At 30.7% G+C, this 21,808-nt stretch overlaps 2 protein-coding genes across 2 annotated transcripts; both read right to left on the reverse strand.

The window, feature by feature from the left end:
• Window positions 1-1,217: 1,217 nt before the first annotated feature.
• Window positions 1,218-11,966, reverse strand: LOC131666629 (uncharacterized). Its single transcript, XM_058939465.1, has 7 exons — window positions 11,854-11,966; window positions 10,422-10,485; window positions 10,071-10,311; window positions 9,130-9,996; window positions 8,973-9,050; window positions 4,506-8,463; window positions 1,218-4,042 (listed from the first exon to the last, which is right to left on the reverse strand). The coding sequence occupies exons 1-7, from the start codon at window positions 11,964-11,966 to the stop codon at window positions 1,774-1,776; spliced, it is 7,590 nt and encodes a 2,529-aa protein (XP_058795448.1). The 3' UTR covers window positions 1,218-1,773.
• Window positions 11,936-19,992, reverse strand: LOC131666590 (probable ATP-dependent RNA helicase ddx42). The gene is made up of 4 exons (XM_058939397.1): window positions 19,696-19,992; window positions 13,117-13,229; window positions 12,067-12,461; window positions 11,936-12,022 (listed from the first exon to the last, which is right to left on the reverse strand). The coding sequence occupies exons 2-4, from the start codon at window positions 13,203-13,205 to the stop codon at window positions 11,991-11,993; spliced, it is 516 nt and encodes a 171-aa protein (XP_058795380.1). The 5' UTR covers window positions 13,206-13,229; window positions 19,696-19,992; the 3' UTR covers window positions 11,936-11,990.
• Between the last annotated feature and the right edge of the window lie 1,816 nt (window positions 19,993-21,808).

A 21,808-nucleotide genomic window follows, 5' to 3' on the forward strand; every position in this document is an offset into this window, starting at 1 on the left:
CTCAGCTCAATTTGTAATTTACGCAAAGCAAGTTTAAAGAAAGCAGAAACTAATTTCTTCTATTTAGTATTTACATATATTTTAATATTTTATACGAGGATAATAATGGGTATAACTGTGTGCTTAAATTTGATGGTGATTACTAAATGTTATTCAATTTATAACGTATCCGTTTTAATTATTCCGAGGAACTATAAGCTGAAATTTATATATAGTTCTGAAGACATCAACGAGTTTACTGCGTAAATCGTTAATCCCGTTTCCTTTCCTATGCATTTAAACATGACATTTTTCTAAGGCATAATTCCAAATTTTTTAATTTTTCGTAGGGATTATTGGGTTATTCCTTCAAGAATTTTTCTTGGTCACCGTTTTCATATATTTTTTTAATTATTTCAACTTATTATAATTGAAATGATTCAACACTAATGTAATAGTTATTGCTGAAATTTCGATAATACCATTTACGTCTTTTATGAAATCTGTCATACTGGATATTGCTGTAATAATAGTTTACTATTTTTCGTATTCAAAAACTGTAAATTCTGCAATCATTTGTTGCACATTATATTTTTAAAAATTATGTTACAATTTTTACACTTACAAACTGTACATTTTATAACCATAATTGATCATCAAAATTTGTATTATTGTCATAGTCAACAATTTCTTTTTATACATAAATTTTCATGTTTCAAAGACGAATTAAAAATTCATTTATTTATATTTATTTTATCAATTGAAGATTTTTTCCATTCTTAGACAAGATAAATATCGTTAAATTAAATAAAATTTAATTTAATTTAATTTAATTTAATTTAATCGTTAAATATTAAATGAAATTTAGTAATTTTTTTAACGTAATTATACGAGGCGAATTCGTCTTCAGTATCTCAGAATAGCCACATTTACGATAAATCTCGGCAAGTATTTATTATATTAAGACTTCTCCTTACTTCTCATGTTTTGTGAACAAAAGTATTGAGCTTAGAATAACTAGAATTTAGCAAAGACAGATCATTTTTGAGGTACCGATGTTTGCTGACTTCTTTAATAGAATAGATGAAGATTTCTCCAATCAATATCAATATCTTCGTATAAATAGACGAGTTAAATTAAACTTTTTAATTATTATTAATTTTTATTAATAGTTAATCTAGTTTTAAAAATTTGATATTTTTTATAGATTTTCAATAAGTGACATACAACTTGGCGGTAGAAAAAATTTATTAAAATTAAATTCCTTTACGAAGTTTCTTCACAAATACGGTATAATGTAAATGTTAAATATATATAACTAAGAATACAATCATTAATTTATAGAAACGGATTTCCATATTATAAAATCATTCTATTTGTACAATCTTATTCGAACGTTCTTAAAACGCTTGTAAGTACCGCATTAATAATTTAATACAATCGATGAAAAACACAATTTTCCAGTTTTTCATATAAAAATTACTAAGCAATTATATTAGCGAAACGTTACATTTAAACGAATACTATAATAATATCGCAAAAACGAAATAAGAAATAATTCTATAACAAAGCGATTGAAACATTAATAATTCATGAAGTGATTTGTTTTTATCGAAGAAATAAAATTTATCAAGTTCAACTAGATACTATTCTGAGATAATCAGTAAATAATGCCAATTTGCAACATAATAAAATAATCAACAAATTCACAATTTTCTTACATTAATAGGAAGATAGTTCACGAAGGGTTCCCGAATTTTAATTTACATCTCCAACGCAAATAAGAATCCTATTTTATCGATTTAACAATTCTACTAATTTCATATGTCTTACTCCCAGAGTATTATTTGTTGTAGCGTTAATGTCAGCACCTTGATCTACCAACCACTTAACCATCTCCGAATTGCCAGCTTCGACGGCTTTATGTAGTAGCGTGAATCCACCAGATATTCGACAATTGACAGCAACAATCGGATCCACGTCCGTCCAAGTATAAGCGTATATATTTTTAAACAAATTGTCGATAGACTTGAATAATTGTTTGCTATTAACAGCTAGATCCAATGGAGTATTTCCATATTTGTTTCGCGAATTGTAAATCGCACCATTCTTCAAAAGACGTTCAGTGGCGTCCACATAGTCATATTTAGCGGTGTAGTGCAATAAAGAGCTTTTCTGACTGTCTTTAACATTGATAATGACGTCTCGAGTCACTTGAAAGGTGTTGGCAATATCTTCTAGTTCTTCGTCAAGTATCCAATGATAACCATTAAGGAAGAATCTCGGTTTATGGGATTGTACGTCGTCGAATAACTCGTCGATTTTTTGGAGTAGCTTAAATGATTCGTTATTTCTGTTCCGAAAGCCTTTGAAGTCGTAGCTTGCACCAGCTTTCAGTAGCAATTTTACTCCATCTATATAATTTCTTTCTGCAGCGTAATATATAGGAGGTCTTTGTTCATTGTCTAACGCATTCACGTTTACATATCTATTTGTCAATAAGAGCCTCGTCAACTTGTTATCTTTCACCAAGTGCAAAAGTGTCTTACCGGAGTTATCCACACCATTTTGTACCTCGGGATAAGTCTTCAAAAGTTTGCAAACATCGTCGACTTTTTGTTGCTTGATAAATTTGAATAAGTCTTCGGCAGCTCGAAGCCACTTTCTGATGGGAGTACCCGAACAAGATAAGTCTATTGGTTTTTTGCCATCCAAATTGGTCATTCGAAAACAAGCACCGATAGAAAGCAATTTGGCGACGCATTTCTCATTTTTCTTGGCTGCTAAATGAAGGGGAGTATTGCCAAGATTATCAATTGCATTTACGTCCATTGGCCGAAAATCTTTGTAACGAAATTGACAATTCATGGACAGTATGTATAGCTTATCGATTACATCGGCGTCTCCTGTGCACGCGGCAACGTGAAGCAGCGTCCTCCCTTTCTTGTCACGGCAATTTAATAAGTAACGTAAATAACAAGTGTCGATTTTGTTTATGTCCACAAAGTGTACTGCTTTCGATAACACATTACCGCTGTGAAAGATATTACTCGCCAACATGAGTATCTCCTTCATCGACTGACAAGGCAAATCATTCGCATGGTGTTTCAAGCAATCCAAAGGCGTCATTCCAGTCTTGTCAATCTTATCAATAATGGCACCATGTTGTAACATCAGCTTGGCAACGTCGTAACATTCGTATTCCAAAGCTAGATGAAATGCCGATTTACCATTCTTGAAGATATTGACATCGGCCCCGTGATTGATCAAGAACTTGCACCAATTATTTTGATATCGACAGAGTAGTGCAATGTGTAAGCGCGACTCATTGTTATCATTGTAATCGATGTCATAATTGTCAGCATTTTTAAAGTAATCGAGTTTCGGTGTGATTTCTTTTTTGGCCATATCAAAGGCGAGATTTGGACTTTGGCTGGTTGGAAAATGAATGTTTTTCGTATATAGATAGGTCATAAGCTCACGCTGTTGTTGTTTGCAATAACGAGAGCTCTCTTCCTTAATAGCAAAAACCCAAGGATAAAAACCCAAGTCGTTGGTGGAAGTCAGAGATGCGCCAGCATTGACAAGGAACTTGATGGTTGACAAACTGGCACCTTCTTTGAAGGCTATGTGCAGCACAGTATCGCCCACATTATTGACGTCATTGATGCTAACTTTGCCAAGAAGGTAGTTTAATGTCTTTCGGCTGATTCCCAGACTGATGGCTTGATGCAGAGCATTGTTTCCGTTTGCGTCTCTCGTTCGTTTGTTGTCACGCATGAGGAAATTGATGATCTTTTCGTCGTTGCTGCGAAGGGCTTCATGCAAGATGTTGATACTTGTTTTGGTATAAGAGATGTAGTAGTTGAAAGTGTGCTCATGTCCGTAATTACAAGCGCTTCGTAAGATCGAGTCTATGTTGGTGGTACTTAGCAAATTTGTACTGGTATTATTCACCAGATACGTGATCAATTGCAGCCTATTTTCATCCTCGATGTTTTCGTTTTCGTTCACTTGATCCAATAGCGATTTGCCGTCAACTTTTGTCTCCAATAGCTTATACCTGTGAATTTGAAAAAATAAAATTATTGAAATATCCTGTATCGCAAAAATAAAATGTAATTGGTAGATACGTTTTACGAGTTTGGCTAAACAAATTGAATTATTTTATAAACATTTTCAGAATTAGAAAAATATACAGATTATTCTATTCTAGCAATTTTTATACATTAGTTGAAAGCTCTAGCTTAAAATTCATGGGATACTATTGTGAAATGACTTAAATTTTTTTCATGCAAAATAAGTAAGCCTTCAAAAATTTCTCTTAAGCAATGAATGAAGAAAATAAATTAATTTTTTAGTTTTGATTAAATTACTTTCAATCAAAGGCCAGCAGTTATACCAACAGTTATTACAGAATAACCACGTAAAAATTTTTGTCATACACTGGAAACAAATAAATATGTATTTTTTACCGAATTCATTGTACGTCGCGAAAAATCGAAAAAATATCAAACACGCAATACCTTTCGTGATCATTTTGAGTTTTGAGAAGCTGTTCTATTAACGTGACATTTCCACACGAGAAGAGGTAAGATAATACTTTTGGAAATTGAATTTTAACGTCGAGATCAACGGTTATCTGAGGTGACATTTCTAACAATACTGCGACGAGAGGTCCTAGTCTTATATTGCCGTTCGTTAGCTCTTGAGTTACATAAATTGCCATACTCTTGATAAAGCTTGACAATTGTTGTATAACCGAAATATCAGCTCCTTTGAAAATTAATTCGCAAGCTAAATCAATTCTATTATATTTAGCAGCTGTTTGAAGTGGAGTCTGACCATTTATTTGTTTGTTGACGTACTTGAGCAAATTATAATTACTATGTTTTTCATATTGTATGAATTCATGACAGCCGGTATCGTTAAAAAAATCCAACAAAAATTTCAAAACTTCGTAGGTTTTATTTTTACCTTTGCTTATTAATCGATTCAAGCACGGTTTCTTCGTACTGTCAAGTTCTAAAATTGCTTTAAGGGATCGCAGGAATCCATATTTCGCGAATTCATCTATGGATATTTGTTGCTTCTTTTTTTTTTCGTAAGAGACTAAATACGAGCTTAGGAAAATCGAGGAAGTACGTTCGATGAGATTCTCAATGCACTGTTTTGAGTTTAAATATCTTCTCGTAAGCCATTTTGCGGTAAAATATTCAATTATAGTTTTTCGTGACAATTTTACGGGAAGCTCGAAATTTACATTTTCAATGGTAGCACCAATCTCTTGAAGTTCGTTCTTTCTCAATAGTTTTTGCGCTGAAAATGTGTAGGCACTTTTTAAATTATTCCACGACAAATAAAGGTTCACGTAATTTTTATACAGATCGTAGTGATTTTCGATGGAGATTTTTATTGGTTTTTCATGGTACAATTCCATGAACATTTTCAGATGCAACGGAGTAGTAAATAATTTGGTTTTGTCGTCTAAATTATATTCAAAATTTTTGTGATCACAGAATTTCTTAACAAACTGGCACTTTTCTTCGTTGCCAAAGACAAGAGAGTATGAAAATGTTTTCAGTGTATTCTCTAATTGATTGGTTCTACTTGTTACAAACATTCTCTCAATATTGCTGTTTTGCAAGTGTTGTAAAAGACTTGTCAACAAATTTACATTTTCGTACACATCATCGTAACCATCAATGAATAACATAATTTTTATTTTCAATTGGCCTTGAGCACCCATAATAAACAATTCCCTCTGCTCGTCTTTCAAGTCTAGATAGTCGGCGAGAAAGTGAATGGCATTTTCAATGGTCTCAATAGAACATCCTCTGAGAGTGTTTTTTAGAGGTTGATTTAAATCTACTTGGATTATCCAGACTGGTCCGAACATTTCATTCGCTTGATTGGCGAAATCGTATAAACAAGCACTTTTGCCGATACCAGGTTCCCCTGATATGATGACGGTTCTAGGTCCATTGATTAAAATATCCTTGACAGTGAATGATACATAATCATTGCTGTCACTAATTATTTTATACTTCATTATAACTGCTAAACTGCCACTTGTCGATTTCCAAATAAAATTGTTGGATTGGTAGGTAAGTACATGAACGTTTGTTTTTTCAATTTTTTTACAGATAAGCATTGGATTAACGTTGCTTTCAAGTAGAATGTATTTACTATTCAATGATAAGTCTGTATTTTTTAACTGCAAATTTTTTAGGTAAATGGCTCTATCTGATGGTTTGTATTTGAAATAAAAGTTTTTACGGTCAATGTTACTGATCACGAAGACATCGTTGATATTTTCTCGAAAAATCTGGGGATTAACAATCACACTTTGCTTCAGTTTAAACTCAAAAAATTTTTCTTTGAAATCAACTGGTTTCGCTAATGGTATACCGATTTTAACATTTTCAGCCAACAATTTTTCCAAAATTTTCGGGTTTTTAATTAAATTGTTGATCGCAGCATTATCCCCTATGTCTGATAACTGCATACTACGTTCTTGCAGAAACACTTTAATCCACTTGAAACAATTATTTTGAGATTTAAGAGTCCAATCTTCATCGATTCTAAAAATCCGGGATCCAAGTAGTGATAAACTGATATTTCCTTTGTCAGCAATAATAATAGATTTCTTCTTTTCCCGAGATTTTTTTGACACTTTACGAAGTCTCTCGATTACATCTTCGATTTGTTTTATTTGTCTACTATCTGTCACGTCGTTATTTTCCCATGTAATTACTAATAAATTTGTCGAGCGATGAGAAAATGCGTTTACAACGTCATCGGGCATTTGAAACAAAATTTCGGACGTTATAAAGAGACTTTCTCGATTTTCTGTGTACTTTAGGTACTTTGAAAATTGTCTCATCTTCAAATCGCTAAATAATAAGCTTTCCGTTGAATACAAAATAACATTTTTCATAATAATCGTCGAAGAAAAAATTGCAAAGATTTCTTGATCAAATTGAAATTCTATATGGCGAGAAGGTCGCTGTGAAATCTTTTCTGTTACTTCTAACTTTGATATTGTATGTTCCAGTGCTTCAAATATATCCGATTTTAAACCGTGCTTATTCAAAAACCTTGTAAATTCTTTCTGGACCGCATCGAAATAAGTCTGAGTTTCAAGTTTAATGAATTTTTCACCTAGCTCACATTTAATCTCTTCATTGGTCAACCTTATAATTTTTCTAATTTCAAAGACTTTGAAAAAATGTTCAAACGTTTCTTTACAATTTTCATCGGGTAATTTGTTCACTGTTTCGGGGAATCTCTCGGAGGCTACATCGTCGCCGAAATCCTTATTTACAACTCGAAATTTCATGCTGTTAATGGGAAAGCCACGTATGAGCTTTTTCAAATGATTACGCAGCTGCCTTGCTGCGTTTGATAATTGAATATCTTGAATAAAATGCGGATGAAATTTGGCAAAACGAACACGCTCTTCTTTTTGTATCTCATCGTACATTTGCAACACGTTCTCGTTAACAAGGGCCAAATGATATTTTCTTATGAGTTTCATGTTGAAATGAGGCAACTTATGACTGTCACAAATAAATTCATACAACAGTCTAGCTAATTTAGGCAAGTCAAAAGATTCCATGCATTTTTTATAAATTTTCGATTCTTCATGAGGTGAATCTACTTCAAATTCGTATTTATCATTATCGCAAAATACTTTGATACCGTTATTATTGAAAAGACTTATATCTATTTCGCAATTAGTCAAAATTACAATTTTGCTATATTGATTGCTAAAGCAGCTGTGCTTTAACTTGCAAAAAGTGTTAAAATACCGTTGAATGTTAAACTCATCTCCAAAGAAATTTTTGAAGTTTATTTTGTTACTGGTATCATCGAAGTATTTAATTTCCACCAGAGTGCAAATTTTATCGTATTGCTTCTCAAAATGATACATCGCATTGCAAACATTTTTAATATTTCCGTTAGCCAACGTCCAGTGATAGCTTATAGCTTTCATAATTTTCAGAATAAATTTGAACTGCTCAAAATGATTTTTCTTAAAAGTATTTGGTTTATCGAATGTACTCTCTTTTTTATCTGCTACGGATTTTTTCGGCTTCTTATCGATTTCCTTGCAATAAACATTAACCTTACTTTCTTTACTCTCGTTAACTTTGTTATTATTTACGTAGCTTACTTGCTTCATATGTAGGTTTATTGGTGCACTAGTTTTTGTGACGGTTAAATCACATTCATTGTTTATTCGATTTCGATTCGAATCTATAGAAATCATTGGTGCAATTAATTTGACAATCATATTATTTTGTTCTTGTTTGTGTTTGATTGTGATTGCTGATTTTTTGCTTTGGTTACTCTTTTTAGTCTTCATGGCTGATGTAAACGTACTGTACATTGACTTTTTTACTGGTACTTCGACAGTGTCAGGTAGCTGAGTAACATTTACCGCTGTGTCAGAATTCTTGTCGCTGGATTTCGTCGCACCTAAAATATTAAAAAACATTTTTTTAATATAGTAAGCTTACATAACAATAAAAACATTCATAATACATTTGTATTTATTGTTTTCGATAATGCCAATAATTATAGTTTGACTAGACAAATGTTTAGAAAAATGGTTTGTCATGTAAATAATCAACTATTTCGTTAATTATAGTTAAAAAATATCAATTACTCTATCACTATGATTTTCAACATTTTTAATAAGAAGAAAATTTTCCGACATTTTTATAATGTCGTTGTTTTTTCTATATTGTAACAAAAATTTATTGACAATATATGCAAATATATATTATTCTTCAAAATAAACATGATTTTCTTTATCCATAGATTTACGAATATTCAAAACTTCTATTCAGCTTGAAAATAAATTGAATTAGGAAACTACAGCAAAAAAGGTTAAGTATTGTCATCAAAATGACATCTTACGATAAACTTATTTTGAACATATAATTTAAGAGGTATTTCTGTTGGAAAAATCATAGTAAACTTACTTGAATCAATTGACCTTTTCCGATTTAATTTGTGACTTTGTTTTATTTGCATGTCAAAGTTTCGAGTATCCTCAGCTGCTAAAAATCATACAGTAATCAGTATTCATCTTAAACAGTAATTTCCGAAATAATTGTTAGATTAATAATGTTTACATACAATTAATGCTTGGACTAGTACCCTTCTCACTAATACATTGCACGTTGACAGTAAGATGATTATCGATTTTATCGTCAGTAGACTTGGAAGAATATTCATCATTGCTTGAAGTTTCCGATACATCCATAAATTCAGTAACCGTTGAAGACAGTGAAACGTCATTAGATTTTGTTTCAGAACTATTTAATTCTGCTGATAACTTAACAGACTTAATATTAGTTGAGGAATATGATGCTGCCTTATCTGAACTTAAAGTAGGATAACATTCGTTATTGTCCGTAATTCCCGATAAATCATTACGTTCAGCATTACTAAGTACAGCACTTATGGCACTTGTTTTTGTTTTTGTATTATTCAGTTTTTCCGAATCGACGAATCCATTATTAACCAAAGGTGTCAAGACTTTATCACGGGATTTATTTTCAGTACTCGTTAAAGTTAGCGGAATTTCCTTCAATTCATCATTGGTTAAAAGTGGCAAAACGTTATTCGTTTCAAAAACAATTGATACAGAACCTCTGATGGCAGTCGTAGATAATAAATCATTTGACTGAGCTGCAGTTGATTTGTTAGCGTTACTTTGACTTATTTTATTGTGGAAATTTTTTATTGATTTAAATGCATTCAAAATAGACGTAGAGCGATTTATGTTAGTTTGGTCCGTATCGCATGAAGGAACTTTCAATGAAATATTAATTAGAGGCGTCACATCGTCACTCCGTTTAGAATTCATTGGTATAGATGAAATTTTAGACGATTGAGTAGTGAAAGTTGTAGATGGCAAATCGTTTGATTGAGTTATGGTTGATTTGTCAACATTGTCTTGATGTGCTTTGCTAGATGAACAATCTATTGATTCAGGTATATCTAAAGTAAACGTAGAATGTTGCAAAAAAAATTATATTTATAAAATATAATATAAAGGATTAATTAATAATTACCTATTGTTTCAACGTTCCATCCCAATGTTCTGCTGTTTAATCTTGTGTTATGATTGTCTTTCTGTTTATTGTTTGAACGTCTTCCATTATCCCATTCATTACTTGAATGTTTAATTTCATTATCCTTTTGGTCAATTAATGATCTTGATCGATTATCAAAGTTACAACGTAGATCGTACGGTTGTGATGAAACCTGAATCAAATAATTCAAATAATCTTGAGTTCTGTTGCCTCCTAATTGCTATTAAAATTACGTAACTTCCACAATTTCACAGATAATCGATAATAGCTCATTTTTTATTTAATGTTGATGATCATAAAAGTACATGTCATTTATTTACAGATATGTACACAATCTAGTATATTACAATACAAGTACAGGAATGTAGATTTTAGTCTTATGTGGCGTTTACGCCTAAACGAAGCAAAAATAGAATGTCACACGAGACGAGAATCTCTTTGCCGAAGATGTATCGTAGAGTATTTTTTATAAGGCTTGTGCAAAGTTCGATTTGGAGTGCACGTTATTAGCCGAGCGTTCGGGAAAGTTGCACTTTGCGCACGGAGTGTCATAAAATGATATATTATAGGAAATAAGTAGATAATTGAAGAATACGAACAACGACTCGAAAATCATAATAAAAAATCAATTCGCTGTATAAACCTGGTTATATTATATGTTGCTTAGAATCAATTATTTTAATTTAACAGGATTTGTGTGAAGAAATGACCTAAATAGAACTAATTTTAATTAAATTGATATTATTTATATTCTTGATTATAGATAGCAATCTGTTCATATTGAAAACATCAATTATATTCTATATAGAATATAGTAGATATGAAAGAATATGAAATATTTTATATCTAGTCAAATCTGAGCATCTGCATATAGTTTTAAAACGTATCTTCACTTAAATTTGCTAGCATAAATAGCTTTTTTTATGATTAAAAGAACACGAAGGATCAGTTTTATGTACTCCGAATCACGATTTATCATAGCATAAAAGAAGCTTCGGGAAAATCTCGGTCTTGATTGATTTCTTTTTATTCTCGTACATTAAATTTTTGATAAAAGTTGATATTGTCATATTGAGTTCTTTTTTGATTTTCTTAAATCGAAGAAAACTGTTTAAATTTAATGCATGAAATTAAATGTAAACAGTTTCACCAAATGCAGTTATTTTGTTTTTATTTATGTTTTAATAATATATATATACGAATACATATACAATAATTGTGAATAATATTTTGCAATTATTAGAGAATAATTTACATTTTTATTAAAAAAAGTAATTTGAAAAGATTGCATATGAAAATCGGTTTAGTAATTAACAGTATGCATACAAATACACGTTGCTGCCAAATTATTATAGTAAATCACAATATAAATAAAAATAGTTAATTACTAAGCCGATTTTTATCTACGATCTATTTAAATTACTTTTTATAGTAAAAACGTAAATTATTACCTAATAATCGCAAAACAACAAATTTTCTTGATTTGGAAAGATTTTATTTAAAGTACTAAATATTATTTTGTAATTGAAGAAAAATTATCTTGATTAAAAAAATTATTTTGAAAATGTAATAAGTTACAAAAATTACTTACTGTACGAACTATACTTGCTCTCTTGAAATTATAATTTTACATATTTTGAAATTCAGTAAATTTACAGCTTTACAAATATTAAGTCTTTTAAATTTCAAAGAGCATAAATTATTTACACTTATCCCTCCATAGAAAGTACTTTTCTAAATAAATTATTACCCACAGGCTTACCTTAGTAATTGAATTTTGAGATCGAAAATAGCAATTGCTTCGTTGATTTGTATCCCGTGTAGTTCGCCAGTATGGATGTTTATAATAATTTCGTAAGTCTTTAGATTCAACATATCGTTGAGTTTGTTCTCTCGAATCTAAATCACGAAAAGAAAAATCAAACCTATATCTTTAGTAAGCGTAAGATATCATCTGTAAGAATGTCACAATTACCTGGAGCATTGTGATTGGAACGATTGATATTAGAAGTAGCTTGATGATAACCACCACTATATGTAATATTATTATTTTGATATGTCCTATCATTCAAATATCCAACAACGTTTTCCTTTTTCTCGTCACTCCAAACGTCGTCATTTCGTTTACAGTAATTTTGGTATCCGTGGTTATCTCTTTGGTGGTCATTATTCTGATAATTTTGATTGTATTTTTGGTAATTGTCATCCTGCTGGTATGCAGGTTCATTCTGAGATACGTTATCTTTATTTGCGTTTCGTCCGTTCAACTTTTCCAAAGAACTGCATTCTTGTGAATTTGCATGTTTACAAGATAACCACTTAGTAATATCGATTGCGGATCCTTCGTCACTTCCACTATTACCATGACTTCTGACTCAGAAAAAAAGATACTTTTGAATGAACGAGAAGATAATATGCTTAAAAATATATTTAATGACAGTCAATACATTCACTATTTGTTACAAAGTTATAAAAGCTAATTATGCTACCTCAAATAAGAACTTTATTAACTGTTAATAAATATTGTTAAATTATTAATTAATTATTCTTATTTATTACTATGTTGTACAATTTCCAGCCTACGTTAGCTTTTGTAATTCTGAATGTTAACTTCCTGATCAAAAGTACTTTAATACTTTTTAATCAAACAATAGCATGAATACTCAAAGTAAAAAGAAAGGCAAACCTAAAAACATTAGGTCATCAATCTTTAGACTATCAAACTCAAGTCTGAAATAAGAATCATTCCCGTAATAATTTTTCTTTTGCTTATAAGTAATGCAAAACACGTAAAGATTATAAATTCATTTAAAAGTATTACTTTGAATTTTTTATTTCTACTTATCAAGATACAAATTATTGTAATCTCCAAACTTGACTGATTTATATTTATATTCGCATAGCAGTGGCAGTATCATGGTTAATATACCACATTTTTTCAAGCGAATCATTTCATAACAAATCATTAATTTACTTATATTCAGCAGAATGATTTCGTAACTATTAGTAAATATTATAAATAAACCTTTCTCTTTGCTTAGCGACAAACTGTTTGGCCCATTCCAGCACGGAGACACGATATTGTGCAGTACTCGGATCGTTGTTGAAGGCCATAATTGCAGGAGCTTACCTGCAGTGCTGTGTAAATAAAAATGTAGGAATTGATTATTGTACTTTGATAATGAGCATGCATGATAAAAAAACGAATGTTTCGGAAAAGTTAGGGATGTGAAGGGGGATGTTGAGACAAATTGACCGAATTGACCCATTAACGCCTAAAATCCCAAACTTTTTAACTTATTTTTGGCCCTTGTTCCCACAGCGACAAAAGAAATATATCATGACCAATCCTTATATAATTAATGTTTTTAGGTCTCTTCTTTCTGAATCAATTTCTATTTCTGAAGTAAAAATTACTTTTCCGTGCACCGGAAAACCAATATGACGGATTTTATGCCAAAAAGTACTAAAAATTAAAAAAAAATTTTTTTATTTATTTCTTTATTTTTCAAATGGATAAAGCATACTAATCTATTTCAAACTATAGGTAAAAGTGGACAAAATAGTTGTAGTTCATGAAAAAAATTTGTTGGTCCAGCAGCTTATGTTTTATCTTTTCCAAATGGGCGTAAGAGTATGGAAATTTGGAAAAATGCGCGTTTTTTCACGACACTTCTACAATTATTGGATAACATTTGAAATTTTATTGATCAAACTGTCAGAGTTTGATTGATAAATTATGTACAGACATCTTCTAATATATGTAACAACCTAATTAATGGCGGATTCAATATGGTGCCCGAAGAGCTTGGAAAATACTAAGTTTTCTAAAGATTGTCGTTGATGAAAATTTCTGAACTTCAATTAAATTCAATTTTCCTATTATTCTGGGCACACTATATGAAAATTCGGTGACAGTGTTAGGAAATCCAAAATGACGGATCCAATATGGCGGTCCGACTATTGGAAATTTAATAATATGCTAATGAAAAAAATATTTTCGTATTTCATGTAAAATTTGTAATAAAAAATGTCTCTAGTCATTTTTTGATTAAGAGCGCTGATTCTCCGAAAAAAATTCGTAAAGTTATAAATTCATATTTTACGATTGCTGCACATTCTCCAACGCTTGATGTGTGTGGCTAAATAAAGTTATTCAACTTCCACTTAGCCTAGTTTTCATAACATAATAGTAAAAAGTGATTATTTTATTTACTAAACGAATTTAATCTTATACCGAAGTTTCACGTTTATAAATTCCATTACTAGTATGACTGATGTGACAAAAACAAGTGTATAGTTTTTTAATTAAACGAATTGTCAATTATTACGATCGAAATAAGAATTTTTTTTTATTCTATAATATTTTATATAGATTCAATAGATTTTATAATCTATTTTATATAGATTTAATTCACTCATACACTTAAATCTATTCTGGCTCTTGATACGAGTTTAAAATCTGTGCTCTGTCTTAGGTGAACATGAGTAAAAATAAGAAATAAAATCTTGTCAAATGCCTCCAAAACGGAAGAAATGTTCTTCTCGTAGTCACAAACATTACAAGTTCGATGATTCTAACAATAATTATAACGAATTTATTGACATACCAAATGCAGATAATTTTGAAGAATCAGATGGAGAATCTGATGATGATGATTTGAATGGGAATATTAATTAGGATACAGACATTGAAGATGTATTAGCTCAACACTCATAAAAAAATTTCTAAAACATATACAGACAATCAAAAAAAATTAGAAAATTAACACAATTAACACTTGTGTGAATGAGTAAGCGAGGAGAAAAAGTATGATAGCAAATTTAATTTAATTTAATTTAATTTATTGTCTAGTAATATAGTTCAACAAGCTATGTCACGAACTAATTTTAATTTTCCAAGTCTGGAGATAATGAACTCAATGATAAGGCGTGAAGAGTTCAAGTTTTGTCGAATAAGTTTAGAAAAAATATTCAAAGTTTTGGACATTTTGAAACTGCTTTAACCGTCAATGAAATGATGAAATGTCGTTGTGGGAACAAGGGCCAAAAAGTTAAAAAGTCTAGGATTTTATGTGTTAATGGATTGATTCGGTCAATTTGTCTAAGCATCCCCATTCACGTCCCTAACTTTTTCAAAATGTTCGTAATTGATACGATTATATATACTAGTCATAGTAAATATTATTCCTAATTAAAAAGTAGTTGCTACATATTTATATCTTTGAACTAAAATGTTTGGTTATTGTTATTGTCCGTTTATTAATTTGTCAAAAGTCCAGTAGCGTCGCCGTAAGTAATACTGTTCTAAATAAGCATTTGATACTTATGTTTTTTTCCTGAACGTCAGTAACGTTTTTTACATACTGTTAGAAGTTCTTGTTACTTCTTATTAGATTGGCTCCGTGAATGCACTAAGCTAAATCATAAGATAACTCGTAAAGTTCTATTTATATTTTTGAAAACGTAGCTCTTTTTCTATAATTTAAGATAATTCTTGGAACTATTTAGTTGAGACGCTATTTTAATACTTGACAATCGCGAAATATCAAGTAGTGTTAATCCCTAACTTAGAACCAATCATTTAAATCAAATATATTTTATTATTTCAAGTGAATTTACTAAATATTAGACAAATCAAATTTAAAAATATTCTAACATTTTACTCTAAGAAAATTTTTACTGAATAATTTTTATTATTTTATTATGGGAAAAGTGTTACCAATTGTGCCATGCAAATATATTTTAAACTCTGTCTAAGAAATCAACTAATTTTACTTTTAGATTAATTTCAAGGTGATCAAGCGAAATATGACTGAGTTGTAGCCAACACTGCCAAAAAAGTAAGTCTAATAACTTCGTGCAGTAATAAAGTCATATCTCTGAACAGAAGATAAATTTTTCAGTCTCAAGAGAACATCTCCCCCATACCATACTGACGCTTAGCTCACCCAAGGCACATAAATAACCATTTTTGCTTGTAAAATAATTAAAGTAACATATAGCTAGAACATGTATCAATACTGTCGAATCTGTTTTTTTTAATTACAGTAATGTAATAATGCAATAAAAATCACGCCTTCTGTACAAAGATTAAGCTCGACAATCCCTTTTATTCCAAAATCTTTTACAGCATGTAAATTTAAAACTGCTTTCATAGTAAATAGACAGAGTGTTTTACCTCAGTATATTCATGATCATATTCGATAGTAAGGGGTTCACAACGAAAATTTACAAGCGTTCACAACGGAAGAACACAAGTATATTAAAGCACAAGCACATGGATATTAAACTTATTCAAATATAAATTATTGTACAAATGTTTTATATGTAAATAACCAATTCATAACACATGTTGTATATTATTAGCATTGTATATTAGTTTTAAAAATAAATTAATCATTTTTTTATAAATTGATATACATATAGTTCTGTATTGTTCGTTATTTTTATCAAAGTATTACAATTATTTGTCATGATAGATTAAATTGATGAGCAATGTAGAAATTGTAGTTTTCTTGCTGCTCAATTATGTGCCTATTTAATTACGTAAAAATCGGAGTTTTCATTTAAAAATCGTACAAGTTTATTAATATTAAAAAAGTGTCGATCACGAAATATGGTAGTTTAAACTTTGAAGTATACGTAAAAAATCGCAGCAAGTGTCAATGGCTTATTTCCAAGGCAGTATTAATATAAAAAAGCTTCTCAAACTTGAATTTCTTTAATAAACCAATCCAATAACTCAGTAACTAAAAAAAATATCGAATGGATTTTTTATGGTTATATTTATAAAAGATTAAAGTTTTTAAAGAATAAATCATCATTAAGATCCAATGATGATTCAATGTCAACTGTAGTTCCGGATACAAAAATTAGCTGTTTTTTTCGTGTTTTCTTTATTTTTTTTTATTTTACGTTTATAGCCGAGACAAATGAAATTTTACAACTTTGAAGCATGACATTTTATTGACCATTACACGCTCTACAACTTTATTTCTATACATTTTTTTCGTTTTCTGCACGGTTTAAGAGTAAAATAAGAAAATCTGTCGAAAAAAGTCCATGTTTGGCACTTTCTTCATTTAAACATTTACCGTGCACCAGTCGAGGTGCAAATTATGGTACGTTAATTATTAGGATATTCCTGAATGATTTCACCAATGAAAATTCCTTCCTCAACTCGCACCCATCACTAACTATAATTCTACTAGACTATACATCACAGTCGTGTATGCCGAGTACTACTAAATCATTCTGGCCGATAAATCGCAAATTCAGTGACTATAAATTTCCGTTAAGTATTATCAAATATCTATAATTAATCTAAAAATGATTATGCTATGGAACTTCCGTAGAAAAAAAATGATCGCAGCTTACAAAATTAAATAATCGTTATACTGCTGGGGATGGTACGTTGTACAAGCATTGATAACCCGGTATAAGTTATTATGGAATATCTGATGCATGTGATGCGAGATAAAATCATCGCGTAAAAATGGCCTTCGACTGTTTGGGGAGAGAGAGAGAGATTAATAAAAGTTAAGTCTTTTTAAATTGACAGAGAGAGAGAGGGGGGAGTATGAAATTTTAACGAACAGAGTAATAAACTTGGCAAACCAATGAATTAATTCACATGCTTAGTTTGTTACACATATTGTTACAATACCTCCCTCGTTTAACCGCACTCGCATACTCGTTAATTTTCGACATTGATTAATCCGACGATATTGCTGAAAATTTGCTATTTTTTTTATTCATCCGATCCATATTCATTACTTATAAATTGAATATACTGATGAAATATGAATTTCATACTTCTGGATATACAATATAAACATTTAATATTTAATAATATTTAATAAAATTTAAAATTTCATACTCGTTTTTAGCATCAACTAATCACAACGCTGGATTTCGGCAACTCGTAATTTTTTAAAGATAACCTTTTAAGGACAGGACTGGTCGATATTTCGACCACTCAAGTATCATAATATTTTTAAGTGATTTTGCGGATAATATTATGTTTTGAATATAGGAAATATAGTGTAACAATTTTAGGTAGCATATTTGACCTTGAATAGTGATTTCAAAGTCAAATTTTTTATTCGGTATTTTGACATGTAAATTAGTCTCTCACATATTTTGAAACGCGTTGAATACAAAAACAATAAAACAATAGTATTACATATAGCAGATGAAACATTATCATACAATCAAATATTCTGAGATGAGAGGCAAAAGAGACTCACGGTAATCAAGCGCCCCAAAGTAAGAGGCAAGGGGATTAACAAAAGTCAAGGACCCCAAAGGGATCAAATTTTCGCCACATCCAGGCTGTTGATCACAAGTCATGCTGAGAGCGAAAACTTAAGTATTTCTTAAAAATGATATTCATAATAATCGTTGCTATTTTTCTGCATCCAGAGCTTATAAAAACGTTTTTCGGACAGAAATCAACGGATTCAACCTTCTAATGCAATTTTCAAGCTTAGAAATGCTTTCTAGACATTTTTTATTATTTTTTTTTCGTATTCAGCGCATCCAATTACATAGGAATACACTGTTAATTCTAAAAATAAGATTTTTAACATGGGACTTTTTGGCCCAGATGGAACTGGTCAAATTTCAACCACCAAATTTGTCGAGCACTTGACGTAACAAATTCTTAGATTTTATCTACAAATATCGTGTAAAGAAAAAGTCCAATTTGAACATAAAAATCCCTGTTTTAAAAAAGTTAAATAAAATAAAGTGATTTCAGCTCATTGGCGTGGTAATATATTTAAACGTTTTTTTAGATGAAACTTATAAATGTAAATAAAACATTAAGATTGTGAGGACCGAACATGAAAATGTAAATTTTTAATTTGTTTTGGAAAGAATACTACACTAAATTAGTCGAAACTGATTTATAGTATATATGTAATACGTATACATATATACACTTCAATGAATACATATCCTTCAAAATATTTAAAATTATAAAAAAATATTTTAACAAATAAAGAAAAACAAATTATCAGGCGCACCTGACGATCAGAAAAAAAAAGTAGTTCAGTGAAATAATACTGTTATATTGAATTTCCTTAATTAAAACAATTGAAAACTAATCGAAAAAATACACTAAAATAAGATTTCTACCAATAAAATTTCATTACAAAAATCCAAATCTTTTTGATAAGAAAAGAATAAATATTTGAATTATTCTTTAATATAACATTATTTTATAATATTGAATTTTTGCAGTTTAATTGTTTTAACAATAAATGTAGAAATTTCACTTTACTGTTTATTATAGTATTATAAGCATAATTTTCAAAGAAATGAAAAGGACCATTGCTGTACCAAATGTTTGCAACTCGATTAGTACTTTGAAAGCTAAATGTAGTCCCCCTACTGGTAACAACTCTCGCATGTCGGTGAATTTATTACAACTACTCTAACCTACCGCTACAATTCATACGCATTTTCAGTTTTAAACATATTTTGCGCGCCATGCCTTTTGCTAACGATAAAACTTTAAAACAAAGAGCTGTTCATTACATATTCGTTACATCATGCAAATTCGAAAAGTGAAGAATTTTATATAAAAAATGCTTACTCGCAGGAAATCTCTCAGCAATCTCGATAAAGTTTAAGTCGACCGCCGGTATACACGCACATAGTAATAATTGAACAGAAAGTAATCAAACTGCATATAACACTGTAACAGGCGTGGCGACGGACAAAAAGAAAACGACGTCTTCAAACGCTTAGCCTTTGCTGACTAATAAACTTAAGAAGTTCTTTGTTTCGTTGGTATTACACATTGGTCGCACGAACGTATTCGCGCCGGTTCCGCTGCAAGTGAGAAAAATAAGTGAAGGAAAAGGTACCCAAGAGTGGGGATGTGTTTCACGCCTACAAACGCGCACAGCTCAGAGTACTAGACGCAACATTTCTATTCTGTTTCTGATACAGCCATACTGGCATCCATGCTGGTGTCGCTATACAGTCTTTTCCCTCTTCTCTCTCTTTCCGAGTATTAGAGCCGTGCTTCGGTCACGCCCGTGCGCGTAATTAACCGAAAATATTTCAAAACTAAACAGTTTTAAAATGCATTTATTTACCAAATTTTATTTTTACTAATGCAGCTCTTTTTTGTATTTGAATGTGTACTTCAATACATATGCATTGTAATGGTCCGGTATGATCTGTTTTTCTATCGAAACTATAAGGCACTATCTAACATGTACTCTTAGATATGTTAGAGCACTTGATCAAAATCATTACCATACGATGAGCGTGACGTCATATATCTATGCAAAATCTGTAGTTTATTATGCGAAATTTGTAACTTCAAGCTTTTTCAATGAACAAAAGTACTTATTCAGTTAATTTCGATGCGCTGATCTCAAATCTAAACTTGTTATACGTATTAAATAATTAATACTCAGTGAAATTCAATTTACAAGTATAAATCACGAATAATTTTGCAATAAATAAATCACACACCGAAACTAGCATCTTGAGAAGAAGTAAAAATTAGACATGTTGATAACTGATTTTTGAACAAAGTTATCAATAAGTAAAAAGTTAATAATTTATTTAAACATTTAAAATTACGTTGCGATATAGCGATTCAACTGTATTTACTTGTAAAATTAATAAAAACGATTGTTATCCGATTGTCGATTTTATATTTGCAAAAGAAATAATTTACTGTGACGTCGTGGCAACGACACATCTCAGGTGCATCTCAGGCTTGGCGCAGTCTCAGGGTTCTGTTGTTGCTAGTCTGCGATTTCTCGCATAAACTAGCAGGATCACTATTCGAAAATTAATAATACCGAAGGGGATAGTGCCATTAAACCTGTACTTCTGCTCTTGAATTCCATTCAATAGTTGTAATCCGAGAGCGGGAGGTACCCTGGATCGTATCAATAGTAGAACCTAGTTTTCCTAATATAAATTGTATTTGGAGCCTATCAAAAGTAGTCTCCAAATACGACAAAGGGAAAATTTTTGGATTGCGAGCTACGCTAAAAGCGAGGAGAGATAGATAAGTAAAAAAAAATTTTGATTGCTCACTCTTTTTTTTTATTTTGTAATTCACTCTTTCGGTCTGCTCGTCTTTATTTTACATTAACTTATTTTTCTTGTTTTCCTTGTTCCATCGCTTGGCTGCTGGGCTCTTTGACTGACTTCTTGACTGGGTATTGCTAACTTCTTGGCTGACTTCTCGACACTACTGATTTCCGTGCTTCCTTCAATCTCTGCTGTGCACAGTCACTACAATCACTGACAACAACCGCAACTAACTTTGACTCTAACAACTTGAACTTGAATTTTTGTTGATTAATTTTCACTAGACTGACTATCGCGGCCTTGTGCAGGGCTTTTTATAACCTGGGGGCGGTTGGGTGGAAATCCCTTTCCTCAGGCCCATGAAGCGATAACGGCCAAATTTTGTATTAGTGGAAAATTTTCTAATCGTATCTAGGATTTCTTTATTGGTCTGTGGGCGTGAATTTTCAGAGAGAGATAGGGCGGTCCCCTTTTAACTTGGGCCCTTTTCTCCAGAGATGGCTCTCGGAGTGCCACTTTTAAGAGCAAGAGTGACGCTATAGTTTATAATTACTTATACAAAATCGTACTAAACTTAGTTAAATTTAACGATACATAATGATTATTTAATAACTATAAATTACAATAATTCAATAATTAACTATTAT

The sequence above is a fragment of the Phymastichus coffea genome, unplaced genomic scaffold (genome assembly GCF_024137745.1).
Source record: "Phymastichus coffea isolate CEN01 unplaced genomic scaffold, Cenicafe_Pcof_1.1 PCOF00059, whole genome shotgun sequence".
NCBI classification, from domain to species: Eukaryota; Metazoa; Arthropoda; class Insecta; order Hymenoptera; family Eulophidae; genus Phymastichus; species Phymastichus coffea.

Excerpts from the sequence above, each read along its gene's own strand:
- LOC131666629 (XM_058939465.1), bottom strand. The coding sequence starts at position 11,966 with ATGTTGAATCTAAAGACTTACGAAATTATTATAAACATCCATACTGGC. Across the intron at positions 8,464-8,972 it reads GAAAAGGTCAATTGATTCAA|GTGCGACGAAATCCAGCGAC; the intron begins GTAAGTTTACTA and ends TTAATATTTTAG. Across the intron at positions 4,043-4,505 it reads ACTCAAAATGATCACGAAAG|GTATAAGCTATTGGAGACAA; the intron begins GTATTGCGTGTT and ends TCAAATTCACAG.
- LOC131666590 (XM_058939397.1), bottom strand. The coding sequence starts at position 13,205 with ATGGCCTTCAACAACGATCCGAGTACTGCACAATATCGTGTCTCCGTG. Across the intron at positions 12,462-13,116 it reads GTCGCTAAGCAAAGAGAAAG|AAGTCATGGTAATAGTGGAA; the intron begins GTTTATTTATAA and ends TTTCTGAGTCAG. Across the intron at positions 12,023-12,066 it reads TTCCAATCACAATGCTCCAG|ATATAGGTTTGATTTTTCTT; the intron begins GTAATTGTGACA and ends CGCTTACTAAAG.